This window comes from Pelobates fuscus, chromosome 7, assembly GCF_036172605.1.
Source record: "Pelobates fuscus isolate aPelFus1 chromosome 7, aPelFus1.pri, whole genome shotgun sequence".
In the NCBI taxonomy this organism is placed as follows: domain Eukaryota; kingdom Metazoa; phylum Chordata; class Amphibia; order Anura; family Pelobatidae; genus Pelobates; species Pelobates fuscus.
In genome coordinates this window covers 12,076,262-12,097,680 of record NC_086323.1, presented here as the reverse complement: position 1 = coordinate 12,097,680, position 21,419 = coordinate 12,076,262, and the positions used below count along the sequence as shown (strand labels likewise).

The following is a 21,419-nucleotide window of genomic DNA, read 5'->3' as shown; positions in this document are numbered from 1 at the left end:
AAAGATTATATCCTTGAATATTCTGTTTTTGCAAGTATGCATCTAGTAGCTGTTTGAACATCTGTATGGACTCTGAAAAAAAAAAAACACTTCTTCAGGCAGAGAATTCCACATCCTTATTGTTCTTACAGTAAAAAAAAAAACCTTTCCTTTGCCTTAAACGGAAACTTTTTTCTTCCAGTCTAATCACATGGCCTCGTGTCCTATGTAAAGTCCGGTTTGTGAATAGATTTCAACACAATGGTTTGTATTGGCCCCGAATATAATTAATTGTAATCAACAGACCCGCTTAGCAAATAAAAAACAGCATATTAATAGCCATCTAAGATTATTGCTTAAACTCTGTCGAAACTCATACTCATCAAATCAATGGGCAAAAAAAAAAAAAAAGCATTAGAATGAAATATTCAGTGTTTAATTACATCAGAATTATGGGTTCTGCAATCTTGCATAAGCCATGACCTTCCTGGAAATCATGGAAAGGAGTGGCACTGTCCAAACTGTCAATCTGTCCAAACCAGGAATAGGTGGACGGATTCTGTGGAACAAGGAATAAACTAGCCCTTCGTAATTACAGCCTCTTATATGTTCTATATAACCAGATAAGTGGAGACAGTCCTTAGACCGCATTTAATAATAAATTACCGCTGTGCTTTTAAAAAGAAGATCAAAGTTGCGACATGCAGCTTGAAAAACCACATCCGCTGAAATTTCTCAACATTTCATTACAAAGTAAAAGAAAAAAGAAAAAAAGGCTATTAATCTTTTTTAAGCTATCTTCCTTCCAAGAGGTCTGCAGATTCTAGAATTTGTTCCAAGATATTCTGAAAACGTTAATTGCAACCTAACAGCAAGACCACACTTCCACCTGAACATGGCTATTCCCCACATAGCTCAAGTAAAAAGAGTTGAATGTGAAATGCTTGGTCGAGTCATAAAATATTTATTGCTGCAGAATTTGGAAGTAATGAAAAGCAAACATCTGAGGAAGAGGAGAGCAGCTAGACTGAACCGTGTGCGAGGGAATGAAAGGAAAATAAGCGCACCTGGGAGAACAGACACTGGAAAACACTCACAGTAACAGTGTCCCTGCAGATGTGTGAGAACTACAATTCCCATGTTGCCTAAACAGAGAACAATTTCCACAGACGGCAAAATCATGTAACATTCACATAAATTCAAGCAAACACACCAGTTTCATCTAATCCACAAGAATTTAAATAATTTCAGAACTTGGAGTTTGGGTTGTTTTGCTATTATTTTATTAAAGTTAACTTTTAAAAGGTTACCGAATTACCATGAGCACTCCAGTGTTTTCAATTGTTCATGGTGCTTAGTGTGTGTATGTGCAGATATCAGTTTGAAATATTCCCCATACAGACACAGTGAACTTTGCTGTCGGAGATCAATTTGTAGGTCTGTGCACATTGCGTATGCTATGCATGCTGCCGACAGACGACCAATCACAGCATTTTTTCCTTTATTTATTTTTAAAAGAACTCCATCATTTTGGCTGGAGTAACACTATAACTGGCACCAAGTAACATCTGGCAAATGCCACCTAAAAGCATTGAAGATTTTATCTCCAACCGTGAGTGCAGCTACACTTATTGCTTTTTTGGACATACATACATACATACATACACACACACACACACATATATTATATATATATAAAAAGATGAAAAGTCGGGGGGCGGAGCCTAGCTTCCTAGCAGGGTGGACGTGCATCACGAGTGCTCCTGCACACCAACGACTAAAACGGGGGATAAACCCCGATTCAGCGCTCACTCGTTGCTGGGAAGGTGCCTACTGAGTGGGGGAGACCCAGGGAAACATTTTGATGCCAAACATGTTCTCGTACCCCATCGGGTCCCCACAGTTCCGACCTGAGGCCTAACCGCGATCGAGCCAGGGAGAGGCGGCCGCTCTCCTGGATGGTAACCTCGCAGGTGATACCCACACAGTGCTCACCTCCAAACCCCCCCCCTCTGGACCGGTGGGGGTCATCCCGGTCCTCGCTGGGGACGATTATCCCCACATCGAGACCAGCACAAGAGACAACAAAGGAAACGATGAGAAGCGACCAGGCCCTGACCAAGATGGCGGCACAGACACGGTCAAACAGGAACCGTTTAATTTATATACCACCTCAGCACATAGGGGTGTTCTTTGACAGGATTTGTGCCAGCCTGTGGACCACGCTACACACCCGAAGAAAGGCCTACATGAGGGCGATACAGAAGGTGGCAGTATGGATTCGCCCAGTAACGCGACGCCATCTTGGCGGGCATCCCCCTCCATGCAAGCACAAGCTGGAAAAAGCCCAACTAAGGCACCAGCACCGGCACTCTAACTGTCCGTCATCAGCCAACTCCCTGCACCAGCAGACCGGCACACCTCAGACCGTCTATCGGTCAACAATCTTATGCTCACCGTTAAGCAAGCAGCAGACCCGCTCATCACGACAGGCAGTGAGAAGGCACTTGGCTGAACCCACAGATATCCGGGACTGCTACTCCCATCATCATCACACGGACGTTATGAGATCCATATGCCCACAGCATCCTGTTTCACCTCGAGACCCCACCACAGATGACCGGATAAAAAGCGATATCGCCCACACGCCTGCATTATTTTTGCCGCCGGTGGGAATAGGCTGAGCAGGTATTCCAACTCGCAACCGCGATGCCCAGTCACTTAAAGGAGAAGCCGAGTAACTGGACCTACCCGATGAGAGACTCATCCTGAAAATATGTATAATCACCTTTCAAGTTTGGACTCTTATTTCACCTTAATAGTTTTTATCCTTATGTACTTAGACTACTCATCTGCTTTTGCAAAAGGCTGTTTAAGAGTACGCTGCAACACAAGATAGCTAGTCTTACATCAGTTCACTGTGTCTTACACATGTTAGTTCATAGGATCTAGTCCTCCAATCTTGTTATGTGTAAACCGTTAAAATATCGACTAGCTATGAACTTATTAATATATCCTTTACATAAAAGCACTGAATTTAGCGAGTTATGTGGGACCTTCACCGGGCTCCACACACCCTGGACAGCCAGCAAGCAGCTAGCTCTAACAAAAATATTACAATTTAAATGCATATATGTTCAACCTGTTATCAATGCACTTAGTCTGTTTTTTCTACTGTCCAAAGCCAACAGGAACTGTTAATATAGGCCAGGGTGACTTCTGTAAAACGTGTTCCTTGCCTTTGGCTACCCTCCAGTCAGGAGGGCCTAGTCTTCAGTTTTAAGCTTGCTCAACCAGAATAGATAGCATATGCGCAACACTCGTTTAATCGCACAAGCGACACTCATGTAGTCAGCCGAAATAACCTGATCAGTGTATTATTTGATATGCTGTCACACCACCTCTAATCATCTTGTATTCTCCTTATAACCTTTATACAAAAATGTGCACCGATTTCCTATGCCACAACTGTTATGCTTTGTCTATTTCAATGTATGTTCCTGCTGTTGGGGCAAGACACAAATGCTTGTTAAACTAACTCATGCACCTAAAAATAAAGAATTTAAAAAAAAAAAAAAAAAAAAAAAAAAGATGAAAAGTCCTTGCACTCAGGGTACAAAATGTCATTGCCGGGTGCCAGCCAGGGTTCAAATATCCACACACGTAAAACACGGGGTGCGTAGGGTCTTCGTTTCCATTTATTTGGAGACCCACTCACATCTGCCCCCTGGGCACACATTGCAATGCCAACACAACCAGTAGCTGTCACAGCCCCTCCTCACTGGTGTTTCCCAGCATGCATGGGACAGGTGATAAACAGTGTGTCCTACAGCCCTGGATGTGTAATAAGGAGTGTGCGTTCAGCCAAGTGACCCGTTCTAGTGAAACTACGGTTTCTTGTAAAGCCTCAGGGAGAGGATTCTTTTAGACAAGGTGAAGACCAGACCTTAAGGGGATAATAAATGCAGCATTGATCTGAATATTTGACGCGTAACGGCAAAATTCCTGCCTTAAAGGAAAACTCCAGTGCCAGGGAAACAATTCGTTTTCCTGGCACTGCAGGTCCTCTCTCCCACCTCCCACTCCCCTGTTACTGAAGGGGTGAAAACCCCTTCAGTCACTTACCTGAGACAGCGACGATGTCCCTCGTCGCTGTCTCCGTCGGCGGGTGGGTGAAACTGATCCGGCCCACCGGCCGAGGAGACCTAATACGCATGCGCATTAGCGCTCTCCATAGGAAATCATTGAAAAAGATTTTCAATGCTTTCCTATGAGGAAATGAGCGACGCTGGAGGTCCTCACACAGTGACAGCCACTAGAGGTGGAGTTAACCCTGCAATGTAATTATTGGCTGATGTCCAACTCCCTCTACGGACTATAGAAAGCACCAGGTAAATTTATTAATTAAATTGGGAGGGGGTAGTGCTTGGACATATTTTACCAAATATAAATCTTTTTTTAAAAACTGCCTGTTACTTATGATGAATATAATTTATTTACTTATTTTTAAACACACAAACAGCTGCCCCACTACATCTGACAGTATTGCATCACAGAACATGTCTCCAGCAAGTTAAGAAGAGAACATTCTGATTACGGACATACAATACCTACAACAACAAAATTAAAATGTCACACCAATTAGTAATGTTACCTTAAAAACTTCAGAGAAGAATCCAGAACCTATTTTTTCACAGGTGAAGTCATCGAGCCTAGTAAGTCTAGAAAAGGCACTGATGAGCGCATTGTATGAAGATTGATAGACCCGTCCAAGTTGCACAATCCCACTATCTCCTCCACCGCTGTCCTCAATGCGGTCCACGCGAGGGGGAAACCCAGCAATAGAGTTTCTTTTATTTCGATCCATAGTTCCCTGAAAGAGCGGACTTCGAAATTGGAAATGCTGCTCACATTTTAGGATAACCTTGTTGTTTCCCCCAGATATTTTCTGAAAAGCTGAAATAGAAGACGCATATTTAAAAAACAAAAAAGGCATTTCTCTTTCTAACCATCTCCTAGAAATGATAACACAAAAATAAATAAAATAAAAAAGGCACATAATGCTCACATACAAAATATTAAGTTGGTATTAATTAATATTAATATTGGTTTCATCGGACACCCCCCTTTAAATCAAATTCCTGTAAGCATGGTTTTATATAAGATTATTACTCAGATAAACTTTATCTTGGGACTGCGTGTTTTTCCTTTATGAAAAGTTTCAAACTTCTCATAATCACGAGATTAAAAGCGGATATTCTGCCAGAACTTTACAAATGTCACGCACCCGTCTTCTGTGGCAATTAACTGCCATTGCTGCACAATGGGAAGTTAATCCTCCTGGTATGCCTCTGCAGCAGACAGGTAAAAACTGAAATAAATAAGCCCCTTGGACAGGTTTTAACATATAGAAATCCTTTACTAGAAACTGCCTGTTACTTATGATTTTCGAATCCTTTGCTCGTGTTAAGTTATATTATATATCTGATGCGACTAGCTTGTCATGCACCAATAGTGTAATACACCAACACACCTGCTAGCTAGCAAGTTCCTTTTCTTTATCTCAGCTGTGAAAAAGATAATATCACAGGCAATATAAACAAACTATAAAATCCTGTCACAGCCAGACAGCTTTCGGAGCCGTCCATCGTTATTCTGTATTCTTGCTCATGAGAGGGCATACAGTCAAATAATGTAGTTAATCTCAAATCATTTTAGTGTAAGCGCCATACAGAGTACTCCAATATAGGGGTCGGGGTCTTAAGACGCATTTTTTTGAATCCACCGTTTCCAGGCACATGGGATTTATCAATTCAGGATAGAGAACAGACAGATCCCCTCTCCTCCTCCACTCTTCTCTATAATAAAGTCGCAGGTTAGAGACTGAACGCCAAGTGTGACTCAATCACACATGCAAAGCATCATGTTGTCCAGACAATAAGCAGGTACTCATACAGCGCCAAAGTACTGCTTCCAATCAAATTGCCTTACTTTCTGCGTCTCCGTACAGGAGATCTATGCTTCTCATCGACTCATCTACACCAGCACAGACACAAAAGGTACCAGTGGCAGATATGTTAATCCCATTGTACAGCATTACGGAATTTGTTGGCGCTATATAAATAATAAAATAATAACAGATGGAGATGGCATTTTATCAAGCAAAGATGTGCTGTGGCAATTAGTAGGGCTTTACCAGGAACCATCCATTCATTCATCTTTGTTGGGACCGAACCAATATCTGCAGTCTCATCATGAAAGGGAAACAATAACAACCACATTATAACGCATTAACACACCTGTATGGTCTGTTTCTAATCTGAACTTTCCGAAAAATGTCAGTTCCTAGGAATTCAAATGTTAAGGCCAATATAGCCCGACTGGAAAAATTCTCCAAGTGAATTACCGTATGTTTCCAGTTTTGTTATTGGAGTTTAATATTTAAATCTGCTCCAGATCCTTCTGATATCGTTACATATTTTGCAAAGAACCCACATGGTGACTTTGCGGCTTTGTGAATGGTGGCCCAGGAGAATTTAGGTTTCCCTTACCTGAAGCCATCTCTCATCCCCACCACTATTTCCAGCCAGAGCAACATCTTCAGCTCCTGGAGCTTAATCTGCCAAGAGCCAACGTCCGTGCTATACTATCGTCCATGCACAATAGTACAACACTGATGTCTATGGAGAGACCCTCCATAGGCAATCCTCACAGTTGGGGGAAATTACAAAACTTGACAGTAGTAATTCCAACCTTTCACAGGCATAAGGAAAATGCATAAGACATTGTATGATGTCTTTTGATTTTGTTAGCATTTCAGTTAAAATCCAACAGTTAATGTGGATATTTGATAAAGATTCTATCTTGGAGGGAGAGGTCGCATAGGGCTTTGTGAATATTTGTTCTAAACTCTGGTAATTTTGCTACCCTGATAGCCATCTTGTGCTGTGCCGATACCCGGAGAAGCTGAGGAGTTTCTAGGCTCCAGTGAAGCTTGGCTCCGATTGCAGTGTCCATGACCCGACCCAGTTTGCTTTGCGGACTAGTGCTGGACGAGCCGGGAGAGACGACCGACCTCTCCGTCGAAACCCTGCGGAATGATCGGTGGCTGAGCCTCATATCCTCCCCCATTGGACTGGTGGGGGTCTTCCCTCTCCTTGCCATCTCAGTGACTATTTGCTTGGGTTACTTACCTCTGCTGACTCATGAACACTGCTATGAATATCTCTTGCATGCACCAAGCTTCACCAATGTGACATGCATGCATAACCCTCATGCAAGTTCCAATATGCAGCATGGATACACTCTTCATGATAGTGGAGTGATCTCTACAAAGGCATGATGAAGTCCTTGAGCACTTGGGCAGAGCTGGAGAACCGAATGGCATCAAAACAGCTGCGACAGAGGGGAGATTGGAGGAGTGGCCGAATATCTTTCAAGCACAGCCTTACCTGTCAATCCGAACACTACTACTGTTAGACCACCTGGCCAAAGGCCACCAAGGGTTGACCTCAAAACATTGCCTGCACAGATGAAGGGCTGTCTGCCGCTGGCAGTGCAAGACCACCAGGGCCTTCTGTGTCTCCTACTATTGGATGGACTGGGACTCTCAGACTTCTCATCCGTGCCTGCCTCCATATGGGCCTGGGGCTGTAAGGATGCTCAAATTCGCACCCAAAATGCCTCTACCTTCAATAATCCCCTCCCGACACCAGCACAAATCCCAATGGCTTCATTTTATGTAGGCAAATGTCATTTTGATCTCAATTTTATGTTGTGGAGCGTATATAAAGCTTACTATTTCTTTATGCTTCTTATTTTAACCTTTTTTAGTGCAAAGGTATAGTGCTATCTTTTGTCCCAGAGGTATATTTTTGTGCACATTTCACATTAATTGGCAATCACTATGTCTTGGTCTTCATGATTTGATACGGGCATGGTCATATTCTCAGACATGTTGCCCACGCTGATTTTTCCATTTTATTATAAAACTGTGCTGCACCATAGACATGCCACACAACTCTGCATTACTTGACCTATATGTGTAGTATGTGTGTAAGCCTTGCAATTTGTTTTCATGTTATCCCATATACACCATTTGTACTTGTTACCTTGTCAAAGCTAGATTTTTGTTAACACTAAGCAGGACAAAAATAAAGATTTTAAATAAATAAAATAAAGATTGCATCGTTATGAAATACTTCATTTTGTGTGTACGTAGAAGGGGTTATTAGAACCACATTGAGTTACAGTTCAAAAAGCAAAAAATTGAAAAGCCTAAAATTTTGAATTTCAAACAATTCACAAATTTGAGAATTACCCTGTGTAAAAATACATCACACTTTAGGGAATAGCCCCTCAAAACTCAAAATAACTCCCACTGGAAATACTATTGTAAAGCTTTAGGTAACATATGGCCAAGCATCAGTCTACCTTAACCCCTTAACGCCGTTACGGCGTTCTATGCCGTCGCGGCTTTAAAGGGCTTTAAAGCCGTTGCGGCGGCATAGAACGCCGTAACGGCTTGCAGCCCCAGGAGCAGAGGTGTACTCACCTCCGCCGCGATCCTCTTCTGGGGGGCTGTCTGAGAGCCCAGGCAGCCCCCCTCCGGCAAATGAGGCCCCCGGGGGCCATGTGATCGCTCTCAAAGAGCGATCACATGGCCCCCTATAGCTGGCTATGGATCTGCCAGCAGGGGGACTGTTTAAAATATTAGACAGTCCCCCTGCTGGTAGGAAGAGTAAAAAAAAAAATATTAAAATGTTATAAAATAAATTAAATGCCTTTTTATATATATATAATATGTATATATATTATATATATATACATATTATATATATGTAACGTCATACGTAATGTATTTTAATATTAATATTAGTATATATATTAATATTAAAATACACTTAGAATGACGTTACATATATATAATATGTATATATATTATATATATAATAGATCTACATATATATATTATATATATATACGCATAATTACAATAATAAATAAATAAAATAATAAAATAAATAAATAAAATATTGAAACAAAATATAAAATAAATTATATATTCATATGTAATTTCATTCTAACTGTATTTTGTTATTAATATATATATATTGGAAACAGAATACACTTAGAATGACATTCTATATATATCTATCTATATATAAAATACAAATAACCGCAAATATATATAGAGAGATAAATACATATAATTACATAAAAGATTACATTAGTATACACGTAGAATTTATATACCTATAAATGCATATATATTAAAATTCTACGTGTATATTTAAGTAATTTAACAACATAATTATGTCATTTGATTAATTAAAATTTGATTGACATGCCTAACAACACAGGGAGAAAGTGCAGAGAATTTAATTCGCATGCACTATATTAGACCCTGTAACTCTCCAAGACACCATAAAACCTGTACATAGGGGGTACTGTTTTACTCGGGAGACTTCGCTGAACTCAAATATTAGTGTTTAAAACTGGTAAATTGTATTACAACGATGATATTTTAAGTAAAAGTGACGTTTTTTGCATTTTTTACAAACAAACGGCACTTTTATGGACTATATTATTGTTGTAATATGTTTTACTGTTTTAAAACACTAATATTTGTGTTTAGTGAAATCTCCCGAGAATAACAGTACCCCACATGTACAGGTTTTATGGTGTTTTGGAAAGTTAGAGAGTCACATATAAGGCTTGCATTTCATTTTTTTGACATTGAAATTTGCCAGATTAGTTATGTTGCCTTTGAGACCGTATGGTAGCCCAGGAATAAGAATTACCCCCATGATGGCATACCATTTGCAAAAGTAGACAACCCAAGGTATTGCAAATGGGGTATGTCCAGTCATTTTTAGTAGCCACTTAGTCACAAACACTGGCCAAATATTAGTTTTTTGCTTTTTTCACACAAAAACAAATATGAACGCTAACTTTGGCCAGTGTTTGTGACTAAGTGGCTACTAAAAAAAACTAAACATACCCCACGTTCAATACCTTGGGTTGTCTACTTTTTCAAATGGTATGCCATTATGGGGGTAATTCTCATTCCTGGGCTACCACACCGTCTCAAAGGTAACATTACTAATCTGGCAAATTTCAATTTGAAAATGGAACGTTCTATATTTGACCCTGTAACTTTCCAAAACACCATAAAACCTGTTAATGGGGGATACTGTTGTACTCGTGAGACATCGCTGATTACAAATATGTGCATTTTGTTGCCGTAAAACCTAACAGTATTATGACATTTACAGCTAAAATGTGAGGCGGAACTACAAATTAAAAAAAAAAAATTCAAATTTCTCAGTTTTTTTTTTATTTTATTCATAATAAATTGTTTCAAATACAAATATTTTATATGAAATGAAAGCCCTGTTTCTCCTGAACAAAATGATATATAATAAGTGTGGGTGCATTTAATATGAAAGAGGGGAACTACGGGTGAACAGACATATAGCGCAAATTCCAGTTTTTGTTTACGTTTTGTTTTGATCAGAACGTGTACTATTGACTCCGTCCTGAAGGGGTTAATGTAAAGTCAAACCGTTTGTACACACAGCCCCTCTTGTACCCTCACTTTCCCTGAGCTATTCTGTTTTCCACAATTTACAGTCCAGGTGACATTGATCTAATTTTTCTATAATGGCAGCCTTCAGTACTACACCTGCAGAACCAAAAATAACCAGATCAGCATGAGCAGACCATTTATTTATATAGGATAATGTATTTAGAGTTGTTGACTGCAGGGCAGGGACTTCCTTTCCTATTGTGAAGCCCTGGGAGTTAGGTTTAGTACTGTGAACTACTTAAAATGTGCACAATATCTTTCTGGCCAAGATTCTGCCTAAAGTACCAACATAGTTTATTAAATAGGTGGTGCCACGTGGCATAAAGCTAATCAATTGCTGAATGGCACAGACTCTGCATAACCTCTAACGGTGAATAAGGCATATAAAGGCTGCAAAAACAAAGAAAACATACCATTGACAGAAGGAACTGTAGCCATAAGGGAGTAAGAAATGATGTGGGCCTTGCTATCTAGTCATATTCTGTTTACTGTATACGTAACGTACTTGCTATTAGTTCTTCATGATAAGCAGTAGAGAAAACACCTGTTTATTAATGTCAGATCACAACATATACAAAGAATAGGGAAATATATATATCACACTACTACTTAATTTAATAACATTGTTATTGTAATATGTGGAGTTTTCAATGCAGCACTGTCACTTTAAATAGCAGTCCTGACATTGTGACCAAGGTAAGATAAGAAAGCTGGTGCCAGGCTAGGCAGCAGTGAGAACACCAAAGCCACTGTGCCTCTGGCAACACTGTATTTTTAAATATCAGCCTTCAAAAACAGGTATTTTAACATCAATGTTGATGAGGGACATGAAAGAACTAGAATTAGACAGGAGGATTATGAAATGAAAGGAGATCTGGAATGAGAGAGACCTAGACAATATGACAGCAGAGATAAGAAATGAGACATGAGTCAAAAGAGAGAGCTTTAGATTTAGAATATAAATTGACATAAGATCTAGAATGAGACAATAGTCTAAGACATGATGTAGGAGAGAGAGATCTAGAATGAGACAATGGCTTGAGGGGGGAAAGGTCTGGAAGAAGAGATCTGGAATGAGATAAATGGCCCGAGAGACGGGAGATCTGGAATGAGATAAATGGCCCGAGAGACGGGAGATCTGGAATGAGATAAATGGCCCGAGAGACGGGAGATCTGGAATGAGATAAATGGCCCGAGAGACGGGAGATCTGGAATGAGATAAATGGCCCGAGAGACGGGAGATCTGGAATGAGATAAATGGCCCGAGAGACGGGAGATCTGGAATGAGATAAATGGCCCGAGAGACGGGAGATCTGGAATGAGATAAATGGCCCGAGAGACGGGAGATCTGGAATGAGATAAAGGGGGAGATCTGGAAGGGGGAGATCTGGAAGGGGGAGATCTGGAAGGGGGAGATCTGGAAGGGGGAGATCTGGAAGGGGGAGATCTGGAAGGGGGAGATCTGGAAGGGGGAGATCTGGAATGAGATAAAGGGGGAGATCTGGAAGGGGGAGATCTGGAAGGGGGAGATCTGGAAGGGGGAGATCTGGAAGGGGGAGATCTGGAAGGGGGAGATCTGGAAGGAGACATAGAATTGATCAAGGGATAGAGGGATTTGGTAAGAGACAGAATGAGGTGGGGCGGGGGGTCTACAATGAGACAAGCCGCCCCCACCTTCCTCAACTCAGACAGGGTAGTCTAGAACCAGATCCTATAGACTAAGCTTCCCATTATCCCCAGCCAAAGGGGAGTCTCCAGCAGCTGTTCTATAGGAAACTGCATTAATGTGAGGGAGTGTGGCCCCAGGTGTGAGGAGGGGGGCAGTGTGGCCCCAGGTGTGAGGAGGGGGGCAGTGTGGCCCCAGGTGTCAGGAGGGGGGCAGTGTGGCCCCAGGTGTCAGGAGGGGGGCAGTGTGGCCCCAGGTGTCAGGAGGGGGGCAGTGTGGCCCCAGGTGTCAGGAGGGGGGCAGTGTGGCCCCAGGTGTCAGGAGGGGGGCAGTGTGGCCCCAGGTGTCAGGAGGGGGGCAGTGTGGCCCCAGGTGTCAGGAGGGGGGCAGTGTGGCCCCAGGTGTCAGGAGGGGGGCAGTGTGGCCCCAGGTGTCAGGAGGGGGGCAGTGTGGCCCCAGGTGTCAGGAGGGGGGCAGTGTGGCCCCAGGTGTCAGGAGGGGGGCAGTGTGGCCCCAGGTGTCAGGAGGGGGGCAGTGTGGCCCCAGGTGTCAGGAGGGGGGCAGTGTGGCCCCAGGTGTCAGGAGGGGGGCAGTGTGGCCCCAGGTGTCAGGAGGGGGGCAGTGTGGCCCCAGGTGTCAGGAGGGGGGCAGTGTGGCCCCAGGTGTCAGGAGGGGGGCAGTGTGGCCCCAGGTGTGAGGAGGGGGGCAGTGTGGCCCCAGGTGTGAGGAGGGGGGCAGTGTGGCCCCAGGTGTGAGGAGGGGGGCAGTGTGGCCCCAGGTGTGAGGAGGGGGGCAGTGTGGCCCCAGGTGTGAGGAGGGGGGCAGTGTGGCCCCAGGTGTGAGGAGGGGGGCAGTGTGGCCCCAGGTGTGAGGAGGGGGGCAGTGTGGCCCCAGGTGTGAGGAGGGGGGCAGTGTGGCCCCAGGTGTGAGGAGGGGGGCAGTGTGGCCCCAGGTGTGAGGGGGGGGGCAGTGTGGCCCCCGGTGTGGGGGGGCAGTGTGGCCCCCGGTGTGGGGGGGCAGTGTGGCCCCCGGTGTGGGGGGGCAGTGTGGCCCCCGGTGTGGTGGGGCAGTGTGGCCCCCGGTGTGGGGGGGCAGTGTGGCCCCCGGTGTGGGGGGGCAGTGTGGCCCCCGGTGTGGGGGGGCAGTGTGGCCCCCGGTGTGGGGGGGCAGTGTGGCCCCCGGTGTGGGGGGGCAGTGTGGCCCCCGGTGTGAGGAGGGGGGGGGGGGAGCAGTGTGGCCCCCGGAGTGGTTAGGAGGGTGGCGGTGTCTGCGGGGTGCACTCACCGTGCCGCTGCTCGCTGTATCCGTCCCGGGGTGTCACTGTTCCCTCACAGAGCCGCCCGCCATGTCGGACCGTCCCGACTACTAACCAGCGATCGCTCGCACTGCTCGGTTCCTGCCAGGGGCGGGGCGACCCGCGAGGTCCCGCCTACTCTAAGTGAATGCAGCCAATCAGCGCGCGCATTCCGCGAACTGGCACACGGATCCCACCAATAACAAATCACTGCTCACGTGTAGGCCTCTACCTCTCGGCCACAAAGAAAAGACACTCACTGATTCGCTGCTTACTTTTTGAGTGACGGCCTGAAACCCAATAGCAACCCGGAAAAAGGGGGCGGCAACTCCCTGGCGACCACAAATGAAACAGAGAATGTCGCAGCTCAAAGTTGGTAAATAGTTTTGAGGGAAGACAAATGCTGTGAGCTGATTGGCTGCACATTGCTAAGTGGGCGGAACTCTAGATTAGTCCTTCGCCCAACAGTCTTGCAGTATGATAGTGATTGGCATAGGAGTGATCCAATCAACAGCTCGCTGGGGTTTATAAACAATGTGGAGCAGTTTGGCCCTGTGTGTGTGGGGACTGAGTGTATACAGAGTGAGAGGGATCCCAGCCCAGGGGGCACAGGAACCTCCCACAGACTGTAATAAGGGGGCACAGGATCCCCACACAGACTGTAATAAGGGGGCACAGGATCCTCCCACAGACTGTAATAAGGGGGCACAGGATCCTCCCACAGACTGTAATAAGGGGGCACAGGATCCCCACACAGACTGTAATAAGGGGGCACAGGATCCTCCCACAGACTGTAATAAGGGGGCACAGGATCCCCCACACAGACTGTAATAAGGGGGCACAGGATCCTCCCACAGACTGTAATAAGGGGGCACAGGATCCCCCACACAGACTGTAATAAGGGGGCACAGGATCCTCCCACAGACTGTAATAAGGGGGCACAGGATCCCCACACAGACTGTAATAAGGGGGCACAGGATCCTCCCACAGACTGTAATAAGGGGGCACAGGATCCCCCACACAGACTGTAATAAGGGGGCACAGGAACCTCCCACAGACTGTAATAAGGGGGCACAGGAACCTCCTACAGACTGTAATAAGGGGGCACAGGATCCCCACACAGACTGTAATACGGGGGCACAGGAACCTCCTACAGACTGTAATAAGGGGGCACAGGATCCCCACACAGACTGTAATAAGGGGGCACAGGAACCTCCCACAGACTGTAATAAGGGGGCACAGGATCCCCACACAGACTGTAATAAGGGGGCACAGGAACCTCCCACAGACTGTAATAAGGGGGTACAGGAACCTCCCACAGTCTGTAATAAGGGGGTACAGGAACCTACCACAGACTGTAATAAGGTGGCACAGGAACCTCCCACAGACTGTAATAAGGGGGCACAGGAACCTCCCACAGACTGTAATAAGGGGGCACAGGAACTGATACCGGAGAAACTGACGGAAGCGAAGCACAGAGAGATGGACACAGGTTTCTTCAGGAAGGAAGAGATTCTTTATTGGATCACCGATCGGGACTCAGAGGGACTAGCGTCACCAAAATACAGCAAGTTCTGAGCCCCGGACAATAGTGCAGGCTCCTTATATAGGCACATAACTCCTCCCATATTAAGCTCCACCCGCACATTCTCTTAACCAATCAACACAAATAAGAATTAACTTCCTGCTTGACCGCATGGCTTGTCCAGCACAATGGAGGAGGGGGAATACTACATCCTGTATTCTTGCACATGCTCCGTACACTACTGATCGTATCTTGCCTCGTGCAACCAACTGATCGATACGTCAGCATATGCACGTACACATGCCACGTGGTAATCTCGGCCTACTAAATTTATTTTTACCGAGATTCCACCACATTCCCCCCTTTGATGCCTCTTGATATTTCACAATTACTTGAGGCATCACTTAACCTTGGTTTGCATACACCACAAGTTACCATGAACCAGACCAGACTTATCTTATGATGTGAATCTTCAACACTCATCTTCCTGCATTGGTTCTCCCTGATCTAGAGCCTTATACTTATAAATCGCCATTATCTGTGCAGCAGCCTTCCTCTCTGCTATATTTTCTATCAGGCTTTGCACAGACCTAACTACTAAGGGTATAAGACACGGCAGGAGTAGACACAACATTAAAATCAGTAGGACTCCACCTACCACTGCCTTAAGCCCTCCAAACCACTCATACCAGCTACCAAACCAACTACTTGGATTATACCCTTTCCATACCTGAGTAGGCACATGCGCTAGTTTAACCATATGGCTAGTAAGCTCAGCTATTGCTTGCCCTTCGTCATCTATTTGAAGACAGCAATTGCTCAGGTTAAACTTCCCACATACACCTCCCTCTACTGCCAAAAGGTAATCCAAGGCTAATCTATTTTGGTAGACTGCTGTCCTCATCCTGGTGTTATGCTTCGCTAGAAGATTGAGCGCGTGTGATGTCTCGTTGGTGATAATCTCAACCACCGCCTGTAATCTTATAATACGGTTGAGCATATAAATAGGGGTTCTGTAACCAAAGGTACCATCCTCAGCCCACGTGGCTGGCCCATAATAATCTATGATACGCTGGGGAGGCCATTCATCATCTTCCCAGGCGCCTATCTCTATGGGTCCCCTTTTCTTCCTATGATTCACATCATACACTTTAACACCTAAAGTCTCACCTGTTTCAATCGGTAACAAGAAGAAGGATGGTTTGAGCATACCCAACACACATGCCCCTTCCCAGTCCTGTGGCAACTCCGAATAGGCTTTCTTACCACAGATCCAGTACAAATTTGCTGGGGCTCTCCAGGTAGATGTGATGGATAAATCAAACCACACATCCTTTAAATTGGCGTATCTAGCAAACGGGTTAGATGGTTCTGAGACATTTGAAGCCGACCACCAAGTTGTATTCTTTGTATCATCATCATAAGCTTTTTGCCCTAGACAAGTTAATTCTCCTACAGAAGTGTTATACATTATTCCTTTCCTTGCTATGCAAACATAACCTATGATGAGGTCTTTAATCTCCACTCAGATTTACCTCTAACACTCATATGATAATCGGCTTGTGTAGATATTAGTTGGTCAACTGCCTCAGAACCGGACATTACCTCCTTTGCTTCCCAAGGCCATTGGTCTCCCATGTTAGTACCTCCACACACATAGCAGTTGGTAACATTAAGACTACCGGCAATACTTTCGGCTAAATCAATGTCAGGGTACCTGAGGCCTCTACCTCTAAGGGAGGTAGAGATTTGGTGGTTTGCCCGTCCAGGCGAGCTGTTTCCTTCGTTCCTCGCGGTTCATCCAGTCACTTAAACACCGGCCGCGAGGAATCCACGTCCTTTTCTAGCAGGACGCTCAATACGTGACGTCATGACGCTATCACGAGCGACCTGTCACTCAAGTGTCCGATATCCAATCGGTACTTGTCAGAGGCGTGATTACCATCCAGAGCCAGGGTATTTAAGCTTACTTCTCTCTTCAGCTCATTGCCCTGTCGTGGTTCTAGCTTGTCTAGTCACTCAGTGCTCTGGTATTCTAGTTTACTCTATTTGGTTTTGACTCGGCTTGTTGTACTACCCTGCTTCTCTGTTCTCCCTTGACCCGGCTTGTCTCTCGCTTATCTGTCTTCCCGTTCCCTCGACCTCGGCTTGTCTCTGACTATTCTCTATTACTCTCGGTACGTTAGTCCGGCCATTCTAAGGCCCGGTATACGTACCTTTCCACTCTTTGTACTCTGCGTGTTGGATCCCTGTCCCGATCCTGACATTACGACAGGGCCAATGGATCCTGCAGGTACAAACAGTCAGCTTGGTTCTTCTGATCCCAGGTTTGACGCCATGGAGCATAGGATGGATCAGATGGCTCTAGCACTACAGGCACTTTTGTCTCGTGCTAGTAACCCACCTGAGGAGACACGTACTCCTTCTATTTCTCCTGCAGTCTCAGGTCTAGAGGTAGCCACTGTAGGTGCTTCTTCCCGTATTACCCCACCAGTACGTTATGGCGGGTCACCGGAGAAGTGCCGTGGTTTTCTGAACCAGATCAGCATCCATTTCGAATTACAACCCCGCTCTTATCCTACAGATAGAGCGAAGGTTGGATTTGTTATTACTTTACTCATTGAGAAAGCTCTGAGATGGGCCAATCCTTTATGGGAGAATGATAATCCACTAGTCTATAATTATAATGCCTTTGTAGCTGCGTTTAGAAGAACTTTTGACCCTCCTGGTAGAAAGGTCAATGCAGCTAGATTACTGTTGCGCCTTAGACAGGACAATCGAACACTTGTGGACTATGCACTAGAGTTCAGGTCCTTGGCGGCAGAAGTTAAGTGGAACGAACAGGCTTATATAGATGTGTTTCTGAATGGGTTATCAGATGTAATTCTTGACGAGGTCGCTACTAGAGAACTCCCTGAGAATTTGGAGGATTTAATTTCTTTTATATCTCGTATTGATGAACGCATAAGAGAGAGGCAGAACACTCGAGATAGGACCCGTAGACCCTCCTTTAAACTAGCGCCTACCTTTCAAAATTCTGAGTTCGAGGACTTACGTATTTCTGAACCTATGCAGATAGGCAGTACTCATCTCACAGAGAGAGAGAGACAATACAGAAGAAGGGAGGGTTTATGTATGTATTGTGGAGTCAGAGGACATTTACGCCTAAATTGTCCTAATCGTTCGGGAAACGCTCGCACCTAAGTTTCTCTAGAGGACAGGCCTTGGGTGTTTCTACTTTGTCCTCTATTCACAACTACAAAGAGTTCAGGCTTCTGTTACCCGTTTCTTTGAGGTGGGAGAAGGGAGTAGTAAAGACTATGGCACTAATCGATTCTGGAGCTGCTGAGAGCTTTATAGATCAGGGTTTTGTTGCCAAGCATGCTATCCCATCCCAGTTAAAAGAGACACCACTGGCTGTTGAGGCCATCGATGGTAGACCGTTACTTGAGCCTGTTATTTTCCATGAGACCATACCGATTAACTTAACTGTTGGCATCCTACATAAAGAGGATATATCCTTAATGCTCATTTCTTCTCCGTCTATTCCCATAGTCCTGGGATACTCCTGGTTGAGGAGACACAACCCTATTATTAATTGGGAGTCAGGGGAGATAGTTTCGTGGGGAAAGAATTGTCAAGGAAAATGCTTGCGGAAGGTCTTACCTCTCGGATTAACTAACACATCGACTACCTCTGACAATCCTACAGAGACACAAATTCCGCCTCAGTATCTAGATTTAAAGGCAGTATTTGACAAAAAGAAAGCCGATACCTTACCCCCACACAGGTCCTTTGATTGCAAAATTAACCTACTTCCTGGTACCATGCCTCCCAGAGGTCATGTATACCCATTATCTACGAAAGAGAACTCAGTTCTAGAGGAGTATATTCACGAGAATTTAGACAAGGGATTCATCAGGAGGTCCTCCTCCCCTGCCGGGGCTGGATTTTTTTTTGTTAAAAAGAAAGATGGTTCTTTGAGACCTTGTATTGATTATCGAGGCTTGAATAAGATAACCATTAAAAATGCCTACCCGATTCCCTTGATCACCGAACTCTTCGATCGTTTGAAGGGCTCTACAATTTTCACCAAGTTAGACCTCAGAGGGGCATATAACTTGGTGAGAATCCAGCAGGGACATGAGTGGATGACGGCATTCAATACTCGCTATGGTCACTATGAATATACGGTTATGCCTTTTGGGTTATGCAATGCACCAGCGGTATTCCAAGATCTGATTAATGAGGTTCTTAGGGAATTTCAGCAAGAGTGCGTCATTGTATACCTAGATGATATACTTATACATTCTAGTGAGATTGAGACTCATCACAAGCAAGTCAGGAGGGTTTTGCACAAGCTTCTTCAGCATGGTTTGTACTGCAAGTTGGAGAAATGTAGCTTTGATCAAACCCAGGTAACCTTTCTCGGCTATGTGATCTCTGGGGAGGGATTTAAGATGGATCCGGATAAACTCCAGTCCATTCTAGAGTGGCCTTTACCCAAAGGTCTTAAAGCCGTACAGAGATTTATTGGTTTTTCCAATTATTATAGGCGCTTTATTAAGGGCTATTCTTCAATTATCGCACCTATCACTAATATGACCAAACAGGGGGCTGATACTAAGAATTGGACTACTGAAGCTCTTCTTGCGTTCAAAACTCTCAAGGAGCTTTTCGCTTCCGCTCCAATTTTAGTTCACCCCGACACTTCCCTGCCTTTTCTGCTTGAGGTAGACGCATCAGAGACTGGTTTAGGTGCTGTCCTATCTCAAAGGTTGGGTGTTGATAAACCATTACATCCATGTGGATTTTTCTCTAAAAAATTGTCCGGTACTGAGAGCAGATATGACATTGGTGACAGAGAATTACTAGCGGTTATCAAAGCTTTGAAAGAGTGGAGACATTTATTGGAAGGTACTTTACATCCTGTTACCATTCTAACAGACCACAAAAATTTGTCTTATATCGGAGAGGCCAAGCGTCTGTCCTCCAGGCAGGCTCGTTGGTCATTGTTTCTTACCCATTTCAATTACGTTCTGACTTACAGACCTGGCTCAAAGAATTCTAAAGCCGATGCGCTATCTCGCCAATTTGAGCCTTCTGCTTCAGTTGAACCACTTGTGTCCTCCATTGTACCCAAATGCAATATTATTGCTAATACCAGTCTTAAAATTCATTCTCCGCTACTTGACCAGATCTTGAAGTCACAACATCTAGCTCCCGGAAACACTCCTGAGGGAAGAAACTTTGTTCCTCCTGAACTTCAACTGGAGCTCTTACAATGTTTTCACGAAAGTAAGATAGCTGGTCATCCTGGTATTCGCAAGACATACTCTCTGATATCCAAGGATTTCTGGTGGCCTTCACTTCGAAAAGATATTGAGGAGTTCGTCGCAGCTTGTGAGACTTGTGCCAAGACTAAACTACCTCATGCTTCTCCATGTGGCCTGTTACACCCCTTGGACGTTCCTGAGAAACCTTGGTCCTGTTTGTCCATAGACTTTATCGTTGATTTACCTGCTTCCAAGAGACATACTGTTATTCTCACGGTAGTGGATAGATTTACTAAGATGGCTCATTTCGTACCATTACCTAAACTTCCGACTTCTCCTGAATTGGCGGAGATTTTTGCGAGAGAGGTTTTTCGCCTACATGGGATTCCTTCGGAGATTGTTTCTGATAGAGGTTCTCAATTTGTCTCACGTTTCTGGAGATCCTTTTGTTCTCAAATGGGTATCAAATTGAACTTCTCCTCTGCCTATCACCCTCAGTCTAACGGAGCTGCTGAACGTACTAATCAAAAGATCGAACAGTATCTACGTTGCTTTGTTTCCGAACACCAGGACGATTGGGTCGGTCTGATTCCTTGGGCGGAGTTCGCACACAATAACCTTGTTTGTGATTCAACTCGCTCTAGCCCTTTCTTCATGAACTATGGCTTTCATCCTTCGATTTTTCCTTCGGTTTCCTCTTCTCAGGGGATACCGTCGGTTGATGATCATGTCGCCAACCTGAAGAGATTATGGGATCAGACTCGGCAAATTCTATTACATAGTTCTTCGTTGTTCAAGAAACACGCTGACAAGCATAGAAGAGCGGCTCCTGTTTTTGTTCCTGGGGATAGGGTATGGTTGAGTACTAAGAATATTCGCCTAAAAGTCCCATCTATGAAGTTTGCTCCTCGCTACATAGGTCCTTACAGGATTCTCACTCGTATCAACCCGGTTGCGTATCGCCTTGCTCTGCCACCTGCCTTACGCATTCCTAACTCTTTTCATGTCTCCTTGTTGAAACCTCTTATTTGCAACAAATTCTCCTCTAAGGTTTCCTCTCCTCGTCCTGTTCAGGTGGAGGGTCGGGA

The 21,419-nt window shown here is 44.6% G+C and overlaps 1 protein-coding gene across 1 annotated transcript in view; it reads right to left on the bottom strand.

Annotated features, from left to right (window-relative positions):
- Positions 1-13,628, bottom strand: part of TESK2 (testis associated actin remodelling kinase 2) — an 81,725-nt gene extending 68,097 nt beyond the window's left edge. The window contains exons 1-2 of the mRNA XM_063427696.1: positions 13,521-13,628; positions 4,634-4,935 (exon numbers count right to left, since the gene is read on the bottom strand). Coding sequence (XP_063283766.1) covers positions 4,634-4,846 — 213 coding nt within the window. The 5' untranslated portion in view covers positions 4,847-4,935; positions 13,521-13,628. The remainder of the gene's footprint in view (positions 1-4,633; positions 4,936-13,520) is intronic.
- Between the last annotated feature and the right edge of the window lie 7,791 nt (positions 13,629-21,419).